This window comes from Citrus clementina, unplaced genomic scaffold (assembly GCF_000493195.1).
Source record: "Citrus clementina cultivar Clemenules unplaced genomic scaffold, Citrus_clementina_v1.0 scaffold_3, whole genome shotgun sequence".
NCBI classification, from domain to species: Eukaryota; Viridiplantae; Streptophyta; class Magnoliopsida; order Sapindales; family Rutaceae; genus Citrus; species Citrus x clementina.
This window is the reverse complement of record NW_006262339.1, coordinates 16,782,655-16,796,826: the sequence shown is the minus strand read 5'-3', so window position 1 is coordinate 16,796,826 and position 14,172 is coordinate 16,782,655. Positions and strand designations below refer to the sequence as shown.

General features: G+C 31.6%; 1 protein-coding gene across 1 annotated transcript; it reads right to left on the bottom strand.

Moving 5' to 3' along the window:
• Positions 1 to 2,236: 2,236 nt before the first annotated feature.
• Positions 2,237 to 9,107, bottom strand: LOC18045899 (pleiotropic drug resistance protein 1). Its single transcript, XM_024187039.1, has 22 exons — positions 8,866 to 9,107; positions 8,620 to 8,740; positions 8,449 to 8,537; positions 8,287 to 8,371; positions 8,039 to 8,198; positions 7,885 to 7,961; positions 7,094 to 7,238; positions 6,684 to 6,985; positions 6,308 to 6,589; positions 5,908 to 6,224; positions 5,665 to 5,825; positions 5,457 to 5,560; positions 5,204 to 5,360; positions 4,885 to 5,111; positions 4,441 to 4,773; positions 4,006 to 4,296; positions 3,822 to 3,905; positions 3,560 to 3,693; positions 3,244 to 3,471; positions 2,968 to 3,139; positions 2,605 to 2,859; positions 2,237 to 2,494 (listed from the first exon to the last, which is right to left on the bottom strand). The coding sequence occupies exons 1-22, from the start codon at positions 9,105 to 9,107 to the stop codon at positions 2,237 to 2,239; spliced, it is 4,224 nt and encodes a 1,407-aa protein (XP_024042807.1).
• Positions 9,108 to 14,172: the final 5,065 nt, after the last annotated feature.

The window sequence follows — 14,172 nt, the reverse complement described above, 5'->3', positions numbered from 1 at the left end:
ATTTTGGTTCAATATATAGCATCTCACTTCTAGCTAGAGTTCTGTCAATCTAACCAATAGGCATTTGGCTCAATGAGAGAGCTTTTGCATTTACAATGTTGAGAGTAAGGGTTCGAATTTCTATAAAAATATTACAAGGTTAGTTTCAATCCTCCTTCAATTATTAAATAATTGAGTGTAGACAGTATTAAAAAAAAAGAAAAAAAGAGTTCTTTCAATCTATAGAACAAATAAATAACGACCCTCGCCCATTCAAAAGTCTTATTACCCATTAGCCATTTTCGATACTCTCACATTTTTGTACTAAAGAGTGTTTTACCAAGTTTAAGGGTTTGGAAGCTTTTTGTACTATTAGAGAGAAGTTTATATTACTTTGAATTATTTTATTTTGACTGCATATGTCTCCTCAATCGTTATATATTTAATCTCGCTTAAATACGTTTGCAAGCGTAATTCGTAATTGTATCTTTCAAATAAAGGTACCCCTTTGGGAAGATTGTCTGGTCTCATTTTTATATTTTTTATTATCAGATCCCTGAACTTGTGAACTGTGAAGTCTCATTTCTATATGATCAGGAACAATTCGTTATGCAGTTCTTATTAGTTAATTTTTAATCTGACATTTTCTTTATTATATAAATTATATTATATATATATATATATATATATTATTGCGAGAGGATTAGTTATACGTAACTATGTAAGATTTTAATTTATTTGGGCGGGGCAGCAAGTGACGCATGTATGCGTTTTAAATATTATCCACCTTTGGTGTATTTCTTACGCTCTCGGTCTTGGCATGTAGCTCTACGGCCTGCATGCACTTGTTCTTTGTTTTTGTTAGTACTTGGGACACCCACTAGCAATTGGATTTTTCATATACACTCCCTAGATTTTTATTTACAAATTACAAACCCTTTTGTTATGTCTCTAAATTTTCTAACTTTTTCACACTAAAACTCTATTTGTTATTGAACTAAAAGTTCTAGCTATAAATAAGAATCGATAACAACTTATTTAAATGATAAGAGTAACAAAGTTTATTTTATTAGTTTTATCAAACATAAAATCATAATACTATTAGGTTCTACATAAAAAATTCATCAAATACTTTATTTCTGTAGTTTAACTTCTAGATCTAGTTAGTAGGAAGCAATAGCAAAGTGAGCCCATTGACGTAAGCTAATTTCACACATACTTAACACAAAAAATAACTATGTACTTTTTCTTTCTTCTTTTTTTTTTTTTTGGGTGAGCTCAATCAAAGGGTAAAAGCCTATTTAGTTCCTATATTTTAAAAAATGTCTCGAAACATCCTTGCTGTTAACGTATTGATACTCATACCGTTACTTTTTATTTCTTTTGGTTTACTTTTACAATATTACACTTTTAAAATAATTTTTTTGGACATTAATAAAAAAATTAAATTACCAATTTAACTCTATAAAATTAAAAAAATTATATTAATTTTTTTGCAAGGACCATCTGCACACTTGGTAGCTTGCATACAATTTTTTACCATTAAAAATTAATATATTTTTTTTTATTTTTTAAGGTTAAATTGGTAATTTAATTATTTTTTTTTATTAATATCCAAACAAAAAAATTATTATAAAAGGGTAATATTGTAAAAGTAAACTAAAAGAAATAAAAAGTAACGGTAGGGGTATCAATACTTTAACGGCAGAGATGTTTTAAGGTATTTTAAAAAATATAGGGATTAAATGGATACTAATCTTAAAATATAGGGACTAAATGAGCTTTTACCCCTCAATCAAATCTTAAATTCGTTGATTAGAAAATTGATATCCATCACCTCAATTCAAGAAAGGTGAACATAAGAACTACAATCTAAGAAGACGAGAGTAAAGAGAGAAGACTAAACGTACATTATTTTAAAAAATAAAATTGTTGAGGCAGATTCGTGAGTAGATTATTGTTAGGGTGTTTTGTAAAATTTTCAGAATTTTTGTGGCCATGCTGTGCTATTCCTGCATATTTAAGTTTTCTTACACTTTATTCACCCCAAGATTGGTGATTGCTTGTACATGTAAAATGCCCAGATTTACAAGATGATGATAGCATAACCTGGAGTGGAGATTTCTATAATAGGTTAACTCAGGAAATTGCATTCCGAGATTAACCCACGACTCCATTCCCCTTTTGTGTCTTCGAATGTTTGATTTGAGTAAATTTTCCACTAAGCAGACTTGATGTAGAAAATGGAATTAAATTTCTATCGATTCTGGAAATTAAGCCTCTTAATTCCTACTGCGAAGAGAATTCCAAAGAGCATGGCAAAGGCAGCAACAACAACTGCAACTACTCCCAGAAACTCATGTTTGAAATCAAAATAACTTCTAACAAACTGTTTCACTGTTTCACCACTTTCCATTTTGTCCTCTACATCTCCAAACTGCGAAGCAACCAATCCATACATGGTCCAAGCTACAGGGTTTGTCCAATAGTACCATCTCCACCACAGAGGAATCCTCTGTTGTTTGGCAAGTTGAAAGATAAGGAAAGAATTAGCTACATTAAGGTTTCACTAAAGCTGTGAAATCTATCCAGTATCTAAAATAGAAATGGGAAAACAATACTTACAGGTCTCGGTATTACAAATCCCGAAAAGACGTTCCACAAACCAAAGAATAAAATCGAAACAATTGCAGCAACGTTGTGGTTTGGTGTCATAGCCACTGTCATCATGCCATAAAAGGTGAAGTACAATAAGCTGAAGAACATAAAGAATAAATACCAAAAGAACTTGGCTGCTGTCCATTCAAATCCAATCATGGCATAGACTATGACACCATACACTACTGAAAGAACAAGAACATAAGGTATCTCAATCATAACCTGGAAAAAAAACAAAAAGAAAAATAAAATATCAGTAAAGAAAATACATTTCCTTTGGAGAATTAAAACAAATACGTGTAATGTGTCAAAAAAAAAAAAAAACATTACTTGCGCAAATGCATATGACATGCCTGAATACATTCCAGCCCCTTTTTCCCTATAGTAGACTGTCCTTTCAACAGCGACTACTGGCTGCACTGATGAACAAAGTTGAGCGCCGATGAAGAAAACAGCGGTATACATGGAACCCATAGCATTGAACAGATCTTGGTTCTGTTTCCTGCAAATTAAAATGCCAAAATTAAGGTTAAAATACAAGGCTCAAAATAAGTTTCATGTACATTATCAAGTACATAGATTTACAGCTTCCTAGTTGTAACTCACGTTTTGGTGCCCATATCCCAGAACATTGTTCCAAATGTCAAAGCTATGGCGGTCGTAAAAAGAAACCTGACAGCATTGTATGGTGGATTTCGCCAGTATGACCAGTGTTGTTTCCACAAGCAAGCCAAAAATTGCATGAAAAATGAACGAAAGTACCAAGTTGGAAAATAAATGTCCTGTGAATCCGGGGCAGGCTTGCTTAATTCTTCAATGAGTGCTTTGTTTCTTCTGAAACATATGGCATACATCAGCATCAGTTACGAGCTAATTAGCATATGCATCGGCATGGTAACTTAGTAGTACAACAAAAACACACCTGTACAAGTCTGAATGTTTGTAAATATTAGTAAAATCAATCCCCAGAGCTAATTCTTTTGTTGTAGATGTAACTTCCAACATCCAAGTTGCTGGATTGTAACCATCTTTAATTTTTTCGACTCCAGGAATGGCCTTCATAAAAATAAACGTTACATGCATCGGCATCAGCTACGTTCATAATGTAAAGCATGCAAGTCAATTTATAATGCTATTTCAAGTTAGATTTCTGTTGAAATACGAGAATGTTCATCAGGTCATACTTGCAAATAGCTGATAAGATCGCTAGAATTGCTACCCAATGGCCCAACGTAAATTTCTTGTCCCCCTCGCTTCATTAGGAATAGCTGCAATGCATTTGTTAAACAATAATAGTCAACAAATGCTGGAAAAGAAAGGAGAAGGAAAAACTTTTGACTCCTTTGATCAAATATTACTAATTTCTACCTCATCAAAGGCTTCAAATATGTCAATGCTTGGTTGATGGATGGTACACACGACTGTCCTTCCAGTTTCAACCGTGTTTTTAACAGTTCTCATAACAATAGCAGCAGCCCTTGCATCCAGCCCTGAGGTTGGCTCATCCATAAATATGATGGACGGGTTAGCCACAAGCTCAACTGCAATGGTGAGCCTCTTACGCTGCTCTGTTGACAGACCACTTTCACCGCGCAAACCAACCAGTGATTGTCTCAGTGGTTTCAACTCCACAAGCTCCATGATTTCCTCAATAAACATCTGTAAATTATGAGAGGAAGTATAAATTAGTATGAATATACCCTAGAATGTGTTCAGGGAGTCAAGTTATTTCTCTTCTAGTTGACTTGGTTAAACTGTTCTAGCTCTCAATGAGGTAACACTCCAGGAGAGTTCAGTACCTACCTTTCTGGCTTCAGAATCAACTTCAGTCGGTAAACGAAGCCAGGCTGAGTAGAGCAAGGACTCATACACAGTAACCAAAGGAGAGTGGATGTCGTTTTGCTCACAGTATCCTGAAATGCGGGTAAATGTTTCTTGCTTGTTTGGGTAACCAGAGATTGTTATGTTCCCAGTAATATATCCACCAGTTTTCCTGCCAGCCAACACATCCATCAAAGTGGTTTTACCAGCACCACTGACACCCATTAAAGCTGTAAGAACACCCGGCCTGAAAGCGCTGCTCACACCATTTAGAAGCACCAATTTGTCATCATGAACACCTTTAAGTTTCATTTCCTAGAATGTTAAATTGAACCAATTGGTTGTCATATCCGGACCAGAGTGTATTAAATCAAGACAATGTCCATGCTTTTGAAATAACATAATTGGCTTTATAATTGATGTTACCTTTGGCATGTCAGCAGAGTAAGTAACTTCATCAAAGGTGAGGGAATACGGTTCAAATGGAAGCACCATGCCTCTTTTCTTTGGTTGGGTTTCCCTGACAACACCTGAGTTTGTGCTGTGACTTGAATTACTTCCATAAGTTGATAACTGTACAGTTCCTCCTATTCTGTTATCCAGATCATTACTTTCAGATTCCTCTAATATAACAGCCTGAGGCTTCTCAAATTCTGCAAATATATATATATATTCGCAAGAAATTACAAACTAGTCTCTCTGCTTTAGAAGAAAGAATTAAAGTGAAGAAGGCAAAGGTACCCACGGTTAAGAAAAGTAAGAGATAGAGTGAAACCAATGTTGAACAATAGTACAAAACCAATCATAGCCCCCAATCCTATCCAATACCAAAATGCATGTGGGAAGAACCCACAAGACTTTAAAACTTGCACTCCAAGTGATTCAGTTGAGTTAGTAGTAAACTGTGATATGAAAAAAAAAAAAGAAATATACAGACATTAGCATTTTTGTTAAAAGAATATTACAAAATCAAGGAAAAGGCTCATTCAGAGAATTACCTTTCTCCAACTGTGCCCAAAAAGCTCATTAGCCACAATTGCATTCTGTGCATACATCATAGGCGAACACCAGTAACCCCATATCCAACCATTATTGATGTCATCTGTGTCATTAAAAAAGAAATGGAAGTATGATAGTTAAATTTTGATAAAGAAGCTAACCAGCCTCTTTTAGTTATATATATATATATATATATATATGATATACCTTGTGAAAGGACAAATCCACCAAATGCAAAAAACACGACCAGTGCAAATGAACCAAATGACATAGCAACAATCATGTTCCTGCCTGCTGCTGCAATGAATCGAAACAATGCAGAAGCCATCTGGTTAACGAACAAGAGCAGCAATAACTGCTTAAACAACCTGCAGCAAGAAAATTACCTTATAAGCTAGTTGGATAAACAGATCATGTAATAAAATTTTCTATGGTTAATTGTGCATTCACCTTCCAATGTTAGGATCAAACCCGATTGCATAATAGGTAAGGAACACCCAAATAGAAACCTCCAGGAACGAGATAGGAATCTTGAGGATCCATGCAGGAAGGGCATATGCCCACGCTGGATAGAATCGGAGACCTCTTTGCTTGTAGAAGATAGGAAGCTTAGCAACGGTCATAGAAATATCCGACATTCCATTGAACGTGGTCATAATAACAGCAAAGAACATGGCACCAATGTAAATTCCCCCATCACTGACTGAATCTTTGTTCATATTTGCTCTGAAAAAGAGTGTCGAAGATACCAATGCCATAGTGGAAAGCTAGTAGGCAAGGGAACAAATCAATGAAATCATTATCATTTCAAGAAAAAAGTAAAACAGTTCAAAACTAATCTAGTACTCACTTGAATGAGCTTGAAGATATAGACAAATGAGTTTCTTTTTATCAGCAAAAATTCTCTTGAGATGTTAGCTTTAAATAACTCCTTCATACCCACACCGTACCCTTTGGTAGTCAAAGCAGCTGGGTGGCTCGTGCTCTTATCAAGCGGAGTTCGCAGCTCATCTGTGAGTTTCTGTCCCACATGGAATGATTGGAATGCCTCAGAAAATTCCTGGACTGTAATAAATCTGTAAGGCATCTCTCTATGAACCCAATACTGCCGTTGATCTTTCCTTGATGTCACCTGCAACATATTATTTGTGAAGATTGAATAGGAGAAGTTACATCTGATGCTCAATCAGCTCATAAGAATCTATTTTATCTATTAACGGACTTACTTCTTGCAAGAAGTCAGCCACGCCCTTCCTTTCATGGCATTTAAAGCCCATAGATTCAAAGAAATCTAGCACCAGTTCGCAGGGTCCCTGGTACACGATCTGACCATCAGATAGAAGGATAATATCATCAAATAGATCATAAGTCTCTGGTGCTGGCTGTAGGAGAGATATCACTGCGGTTCCGTTAAGGATGTGAATATTTTGCCTGAGAGAATTCACAATGTGGAAAGTTGTCGAGCTGTCCAAACCATTAGATATCTCATCCATAAAGAGTGCCAAAGCTGGGCCGACCATCATTTCACCTACAATTGAGAATTGAACTTTTAATTTATATGTTTAGATAACAAATATTGATTTCTAATTATCTGTGAGCGCAATGGAAATGAGTTTATTATCAAGTTGGCATTTACCTGTTGTCAGACGCTTCTTTTGTCCTCCTGATATACCTCTCACCATTTCATCGCCTTCCAAGGTATCAGCACAGACGTCAAGTCCTAGAACCTTTAGATAATAATCTGTGAGCACATTAGCTTCTTGGCCTTCAGTTGCTGCTGCCTGAGACATGAGAATGACCGAGAATTACAAGAAACTCAGTAACCATGAATTCAACTTATTTATTCCCTTCTAATGAGCGAAAAGTAAAATGGGCTATTCAAGAGTATGACAGGATGAAAGTTGAAAATCAAAGTTGATATACTAGGATTAAATTTTAAACCATAGGAAGACATGATCGAAGATATGTTTTTGATTCGCTAAACACTAAACACGTCTTAGCCTCCATCTGATGAAGCTTTTGAGATAGAGCTTATTTAAGCATAATTTTTTTCAGTAGAACTTTTACTATTAGAAATTTTATTAAAAACAAATTAGTTGTATGGTTGTTAATGAGAACTTATTTAATAGGCAAATTTTTTAAAATTATGTTAGTAAATGAATGAAATAAGATTGTCAAATAAGTAAAAGATTTTTTAGACATTTTAACATTTTAAAAAAAACTTTTAAACTTCTACTCTCAGAACCCTAAAATTTAAGCTTATGATAGTATAGATAAAATAACTTATTTAATATTCAAAACTCCTATTCAAAAATCCACCGAACAACAATAATAAATTTGAAAAGAGATTATGGCATTAAATAAATACTTATAGTAATTAAATAATTCATATCACAGAGTAAGTTAAACAAACTTCAGTTTTCTCACCTTCATGAAGACATCAACAAAAAGATCCGGCTTTATACCTGCTTCCTTCTCTCTTCTGGCCAACTCTGTTAACATGTCTGCATTTCCCAATAGCAATGATTTTTATAGTTGAAGGCAAAATAAAAGAGAAAAATAATAATAATAAAAAACCTACCATAACGGGATCCAACACCCTGGCATCTAGCAGAGAAGGCCAAAGTTTCCCTCACAGTCATTTCTCCGATATGGACATCATGTTGACTGATATAAGCAGCTGTTCTCTGAGGCACAAATTCATTCATGTCGTGACCATTATATGTCACCCTGCCAGAAACCTAAAAGGAGACAACACCAAAGAGTGAACTACCGGTGCTGAAAGCAAACCTCTCGGAAAAAAATAAGAGATTTTTACTACGTAATCACCTTCAGACTAGAATCAAGCTGTCCGGCTAAAGCCAATAGAAGTGTGGTCTTTCCAGAACTTGGAGGGCCCAAAAGCAATGTCATTCTGCATCATTGAGCTTAGTTCCCATATATTCAAGAAAATACAAGTAACTTAAGAAATAATAGGAAATCAATTCTCACCTGCCTGGCTTTATGATTCCACTGACATCCTTCAGGATTGTCAAGTGTTTCTTTTTAGTTGTCAGAATATGGATAGAGTTAAAGAAAGCCTTCAAAAATATGCAGGTTGTCAACTCTAGTCAGAAAAATGAACACAGACAAAAAAGATTTCACTAAATTGCAGCTTCCTACCTCAATGATGTTGGTAAAGAAGTTAGTGAATGTTGGCAAGGCTTTACTTGCTAAAAACGCTTCTGCTTCAATATTCAAATGCTCATATCGAACTTCGACTTTTGGAAGTTCAATTCCAACTCTGGAAATAATACAAGAAAAAAATGAAAATCATAACTTAAAACACAACACTCGCAACTTCAAAAAACAAGAACAGAGCTCCTCTGTTTTGGCTACCTTGAAAAACTTGAAATAAAAGAAAATAACCTATCAAAGCGGTATCTGAGCTTCAACATGAACTTCTCATTATCAACATCAGTGACTTTAACCAATTTATCAATCAACCTCTGCCTTTCTTGCAGTCCAAGGCTTGGCAATTTCTCATGAGCAGCCCACTTTAGAGCCTCCTTCTCATCATCTTCTTCTTCTTCTCTTGGAGACCTTGGAAATGCACCCTCACTGCTGCTTCTAGGAGAAGCGCTTCTGCTTGTTGAACCATCAGTAGCCATCACAGCTGAAGCCAACAAAAACCCAGCAGGGTTTTTCTTTCCTTTACTCAAGCTAATATTTAGAAATTCAAACACGGGGATGAGTTTTGGTTAATTTGACACCATATTGTCTCATGCATTGAGGAGTTATTCGCATCATCGGGCTAAGGGCGGAGGCCTCCAAGAATTCCTATTTTTCTTTGTAGATACCTCCAATCAAAAGTTAGTTAAGCGGCCTCCATAGTACACTCATTTTTCATTTTTAAATATTTAGCTGTACCACCTTCAGAGAAACAAACTACTTAAAATTTATCAAATAAGTTTCATCATTTGAAAAATTCTTTTAACGATAAGCTTAATGTATCTACAAGAATTGTATTTAACTACTTATATTTGTATGTGAATTATGTGAAGTATGCTCCACATGGACCACATTCCATGAAAAAATATATATTTTTTTTAATATTCTGTTATTTGGAGTTGCCCCTCTCTAATAAACTTGCTTGCTCCGCCCCTACTTCCAACTATTACAATTTTTTTTGTAATTTCAACTGCTTATATCATCAAGGTGTCGCGTTATACTATTACGTTTGAGGATAAAAGATCTGATCATATATATACTTTGAAAAATCTTTTGATACATATGCTCTTTTATTTATGTATAATAAATATTTACTTAATTATTATATTCTCATTCATTAACTACCAATTATGTAAGTATATTTGTTCAAATAAAAGATATTAGGAGAGAATTTCGATCTTATGTTTGGGCCTTATGATGCTTTCATCTAACTAATTTCTTCATGACTCATAAGCTACAACTCAGCATGTCCATTTATTCGTGGTTATATCATTATTGATTCTTTTTTTAAAAAAAAATACTATACAAAACTTTTAACTCCTGTAAAATTATGAAGAACAAGTAGACATAAATTTTTTTCAAATATTTTGATATTCATATTGAATTCTAGACCAAAAATTAATTTTTTTTTATAAAGAAATATACTATAAAAGAAGCTATAAGACAATTCACTAGTCCCTCAGGGCATGTTGAGTTGTTTTCAACTAATTTTCTTTAATTGTACACTCAAGTTCAATTCTTAAGAAAAGTAGGGTGAAAAAATAGTTTGAACTTTATCTACCTCTACCTTAACTTTGGACAAAAAAAGGTCCAAAAAAAAAATTATGAACTCTATTACAAAGTTTTATTAAAATTTTGAATTCCAACCTAGAAATTCAATTCTCATTTTATTTCCATTGTTTATATTCTTCATTTTTCTACAATTCCCTTCTTTCTAATTATTTCTTCAAACCATAATATTTATTTATTTGTTGAAGAAAACTTAGAACTCTAACTTAAGCATCATGGTTCGCGAGCACCATTGAGCTCTTCAAGTCGACCCCAAAGAGCTCCTCGATCTAATAAATTGATTCAAAGGACCATGTCTATTTCATTGTTCCTTCAAAATTCAACAAAGTTTCGGCAATAGCTAAGTTACAATATATGTAATTTACACCAATCTCTAAGTAGTTTCTCATGACCCCTTAGTTGTTTGCTGATAGTAGTTGAGCCATACAGAAAAACTACTTATGTGTTTATGTAAGTTACATATGATGTAACTTAGCAAGACCCCAAAATTTAATGTCTAGTGGACTAGGCAAAAAATGACTTAAAACAAATGAAAATAAACCCTAGACTAGCTGGCAGGATGATCAGAATTTGAATTTTAGTGAACTATTCTAGATCCGTGTCTAGATTATATTTCATTTACCTACATTGATTAGGTAAAAATATAAAGATTAATTTCCAGATTTGAATGCTGATAACAAGTTGATTTTGAGGTACCTTTCTTATGAAGATATCAATTCAAAAGGAAACAACATTACATAGAGTTCAAAAATAAGTTTTAGGGTGTGTTTACTTATAGGACTTGGAAATCAAAATCCGAAATGAGAATAATTAATGGTGTTTACTTGTTAAAATAGAAAAGGGAATAGGAACGAAACGTATGAGGCCGTTAAAATAGAAAAAGGAATAGGCCGTTAAACGTATGAGGCCCACATGTTTTTGACATTAAGGAATAGGAACTTGATTTCTATGGGGGTGGAAAATCAAGTTCCTATTCCTTAAACTTCCCATTTTACCCCCATTAAATTTTCACAATTTTGAAATTACAGTAAATTAAGTTTTGTCATTTTACATTTAGGTCCCTATAGAAGTTTTGTAATCTTTACAAATAAGTTCTTCAATATTTATTGTTAGTAACATAATAATAATATAATTATAAATATAAGTATTATCATCATCATCATTGTTATTCATTAATGTTATTATTATTATATTAATAATATTATTAGTGAAATTTATTAATTTTATTTTTTAATTATTACAATTATTGTCATTACTGTCATTATTATTAATAATAAGATTATTATTATTAAAATAAATTTATTATTATTACTACTGCTACTATTGTTGTTGTCATCATTAATGTCATTCTTTATATTATGAAAATTATTAATTTTATTATAATTAACAATAATTATTTTGAATAGTAATAATCACAATCACAACTATTATAATAAATAAGGATAATAATCAAATAAGATAATTTTAGTAAATTGCAATAATCCATTCTGATTTTAAGACAAAGTAAAAACATTAAAATTTTTTATTATTTTTATTAGTATGTTAATGATAAAAGTATTGTAATTAATTAACATATTAATGTTAAAAATATTATTATTATTAATAGTAATTATTATTAATAATAATTTTTTAATAATAATAATAACAATAATTAAAATACAAAACAATAATTATGACAATAGTTAATTAAGCATTTTTTACTAGTTTGTAATAATTTAACTTATTCCAATTCTGATCATTAATTTCTTTATCTTTTTAGAGTTTAGCAATCATAATAGTGAAAAAAAAATCATTTAAAATGCATAACATATGTTTATTGGAAGGTTCATTGGAGTTGTGCTATATAAAATTTGATCTCCTATCATTATTCTTTAGTATAATACAATATTTACATAGGGAAAATGACACCTACGCCCATAATATTTGGCAAAATAGTTATGCAGACCTCAGGTTTTCAATAAGGAATATCAAGACTCTCTTTTGACTAAATACCCTTTGTAGATAGTAACTAAAAAAATTAACTTTAAATTTTTTTAATAAATACAAATATAATTTAAATTATTTAAATATTAGAATATTAGAATATTTTTAATATATAAATAATTTTTAAAATGTAAATTATTATATTTATTTTAACAATATATTTTTATGTATTGTAAAAAATTTTAATAAAGCTTTGGGTTAAATAGATTTTACAATTAATAAAATATATCTCACGTATTAGTAATATTTAAAAAATTTATATAAATATTGAATATAATTTAATTTTTTATACATTTATTTTAATATGAGGCATTTATTTTTTATAAAATTTAATTTAATACAATTAAGATTGTAAAGTATTAAAATATTTTTTAAATATTGAAATTATTTTAAAACATATATATTGTTACATTTATTTTAATATTATATTTCTATTTATTATATAATATTAGAGTCAAGTTTTTTGAGTTAACATAGCCAAAATATTGGAGTTATCTTTTTAGTTAATAGAGCCAAAGAATATTATAGTTAAAAGGAGCTCTTGCCTCTTGGTATCCCTCATTAAAAGTTTAGAGGTTTACATAATAATTTTCCTAAATCAGACCTTGAGGGTCTATATTTCCTATTCGTACAAATTAACATGCTTGTTCATTAGGGTTTTGACTTTTTTTATTCTTTCTTGATAATATCGGATAATTATTAGGAGAATTTTTGTCTATTTCCCTTTTCTTATTTTAGTAAATTTTGTATACAGTATTCCAATTGAATATTCGTTAATTTGTCTTAACATGCTTTGTCATGAAGGTTTAGACTTTTTTTGATTCTTTCTTGATGATGCCAGATAATTATTAGGAGAATTTTTGTTCATTTCCCTTTTCTCATTTTAGCAAATTTTATATAGAGTATTCTAACTGAAGGACACGGCTAAGTTGCAGAAGTTGCAACTAACAGCCTTGGCATTTTGACCTTGCATCAACAGCTCCCTTGCCTAGGTTGCATCAGCACTAACACCCGTGGAAGATTCCCATTGGCTATGTTAATTGCAGAAGCTGTAACATAGCAAGCTCCTCCTAATTGAATATCCATTAATTTGTATGTCAACATTAATAGTCAATACCCTACAGCAAAGATTTCTTTTTTTCTTTTTTCTTTTTTAAAAAAAAACCAACAATGTCATTTATTGTAAAAAAATTCTGTTGACTTTAGAAATTTTGAGAGTGTGACTTTACGAGACTCTATTCCGAATAAGACAAACGCAATTGACTTTGAGTTCGGAGTTCTCGTGAAATAGGGAAAAAGTGAAAGAATTAATTTTGGATAACCATGAATTTATTATTTTTAAATTATTTTTTTATTTTTAATATTTTTAATTTATCTCTTATTTTTGTTAGAAAGACAAAAAATTTCCATCAATCTACTCCTTTTTTTTTGGTTATCTTTTACAATAAATGATGGTGATTTACGGTTTTCAAAAATGATGAAAATACTTTAAAAATAATCAATTTATTAAGGAATAACTCAAAATTTACATAAAGTAAAATAATAAATTGATAGTGAATTACATGCTAAACCATATTAAGCAGTTGGTGCTAAAAGAATTGAAGCTTTAACCTTAAATTTAATTAATGGATCAGTTTCTCTCTTGCTCCTAATTTCTCCTTAACATAATTTAAGATAATGGGCAATCAATGGCTAAATATAGAATTTAGTTTGGACGTTATATAATTTATAATAATTTTATTTGATGAACAAGAACTTGAAACTAAGTATCCTTTCATAATTTCGTTTATGGAGATGATCCAGCAAAGATATAGGTATCGAAATGTTAGCTTATGTCATACAGTTGCTAGTTAAAGGGAGTCACTTGAGTTTACAAATAGGATAGGTCCCTCTACTCATCATGTTAGTCTTTGGATATAATATCTTGATATATTAGTTAGTCATTTCATCTAG

Bases quoted from the DNA above. Each gene is read 5' to 3' on its own strand.
- LOC18045899 (XM_024187039.1), bottom strand. From the start codon at position 9,107: ATGGCTACTGATGGTTCAACAAGCAGAAGCGCTTCTCCTAGAAGCAGC. The intron at 5,361-5,456 runs GTAATTCTCTGA...TTCATATCACAG, and splicing joins TTGGGCACAGTTGGAGAAAG to TTTACTACTAACTCAACTGA. The intron at 3,472-3,559 runs GTGTGTTTTTGT...CATATGTTTCAG, and splicing joins AAACATTCAGACTTGTACAG to AAGAAACAAAGCACTCATTG.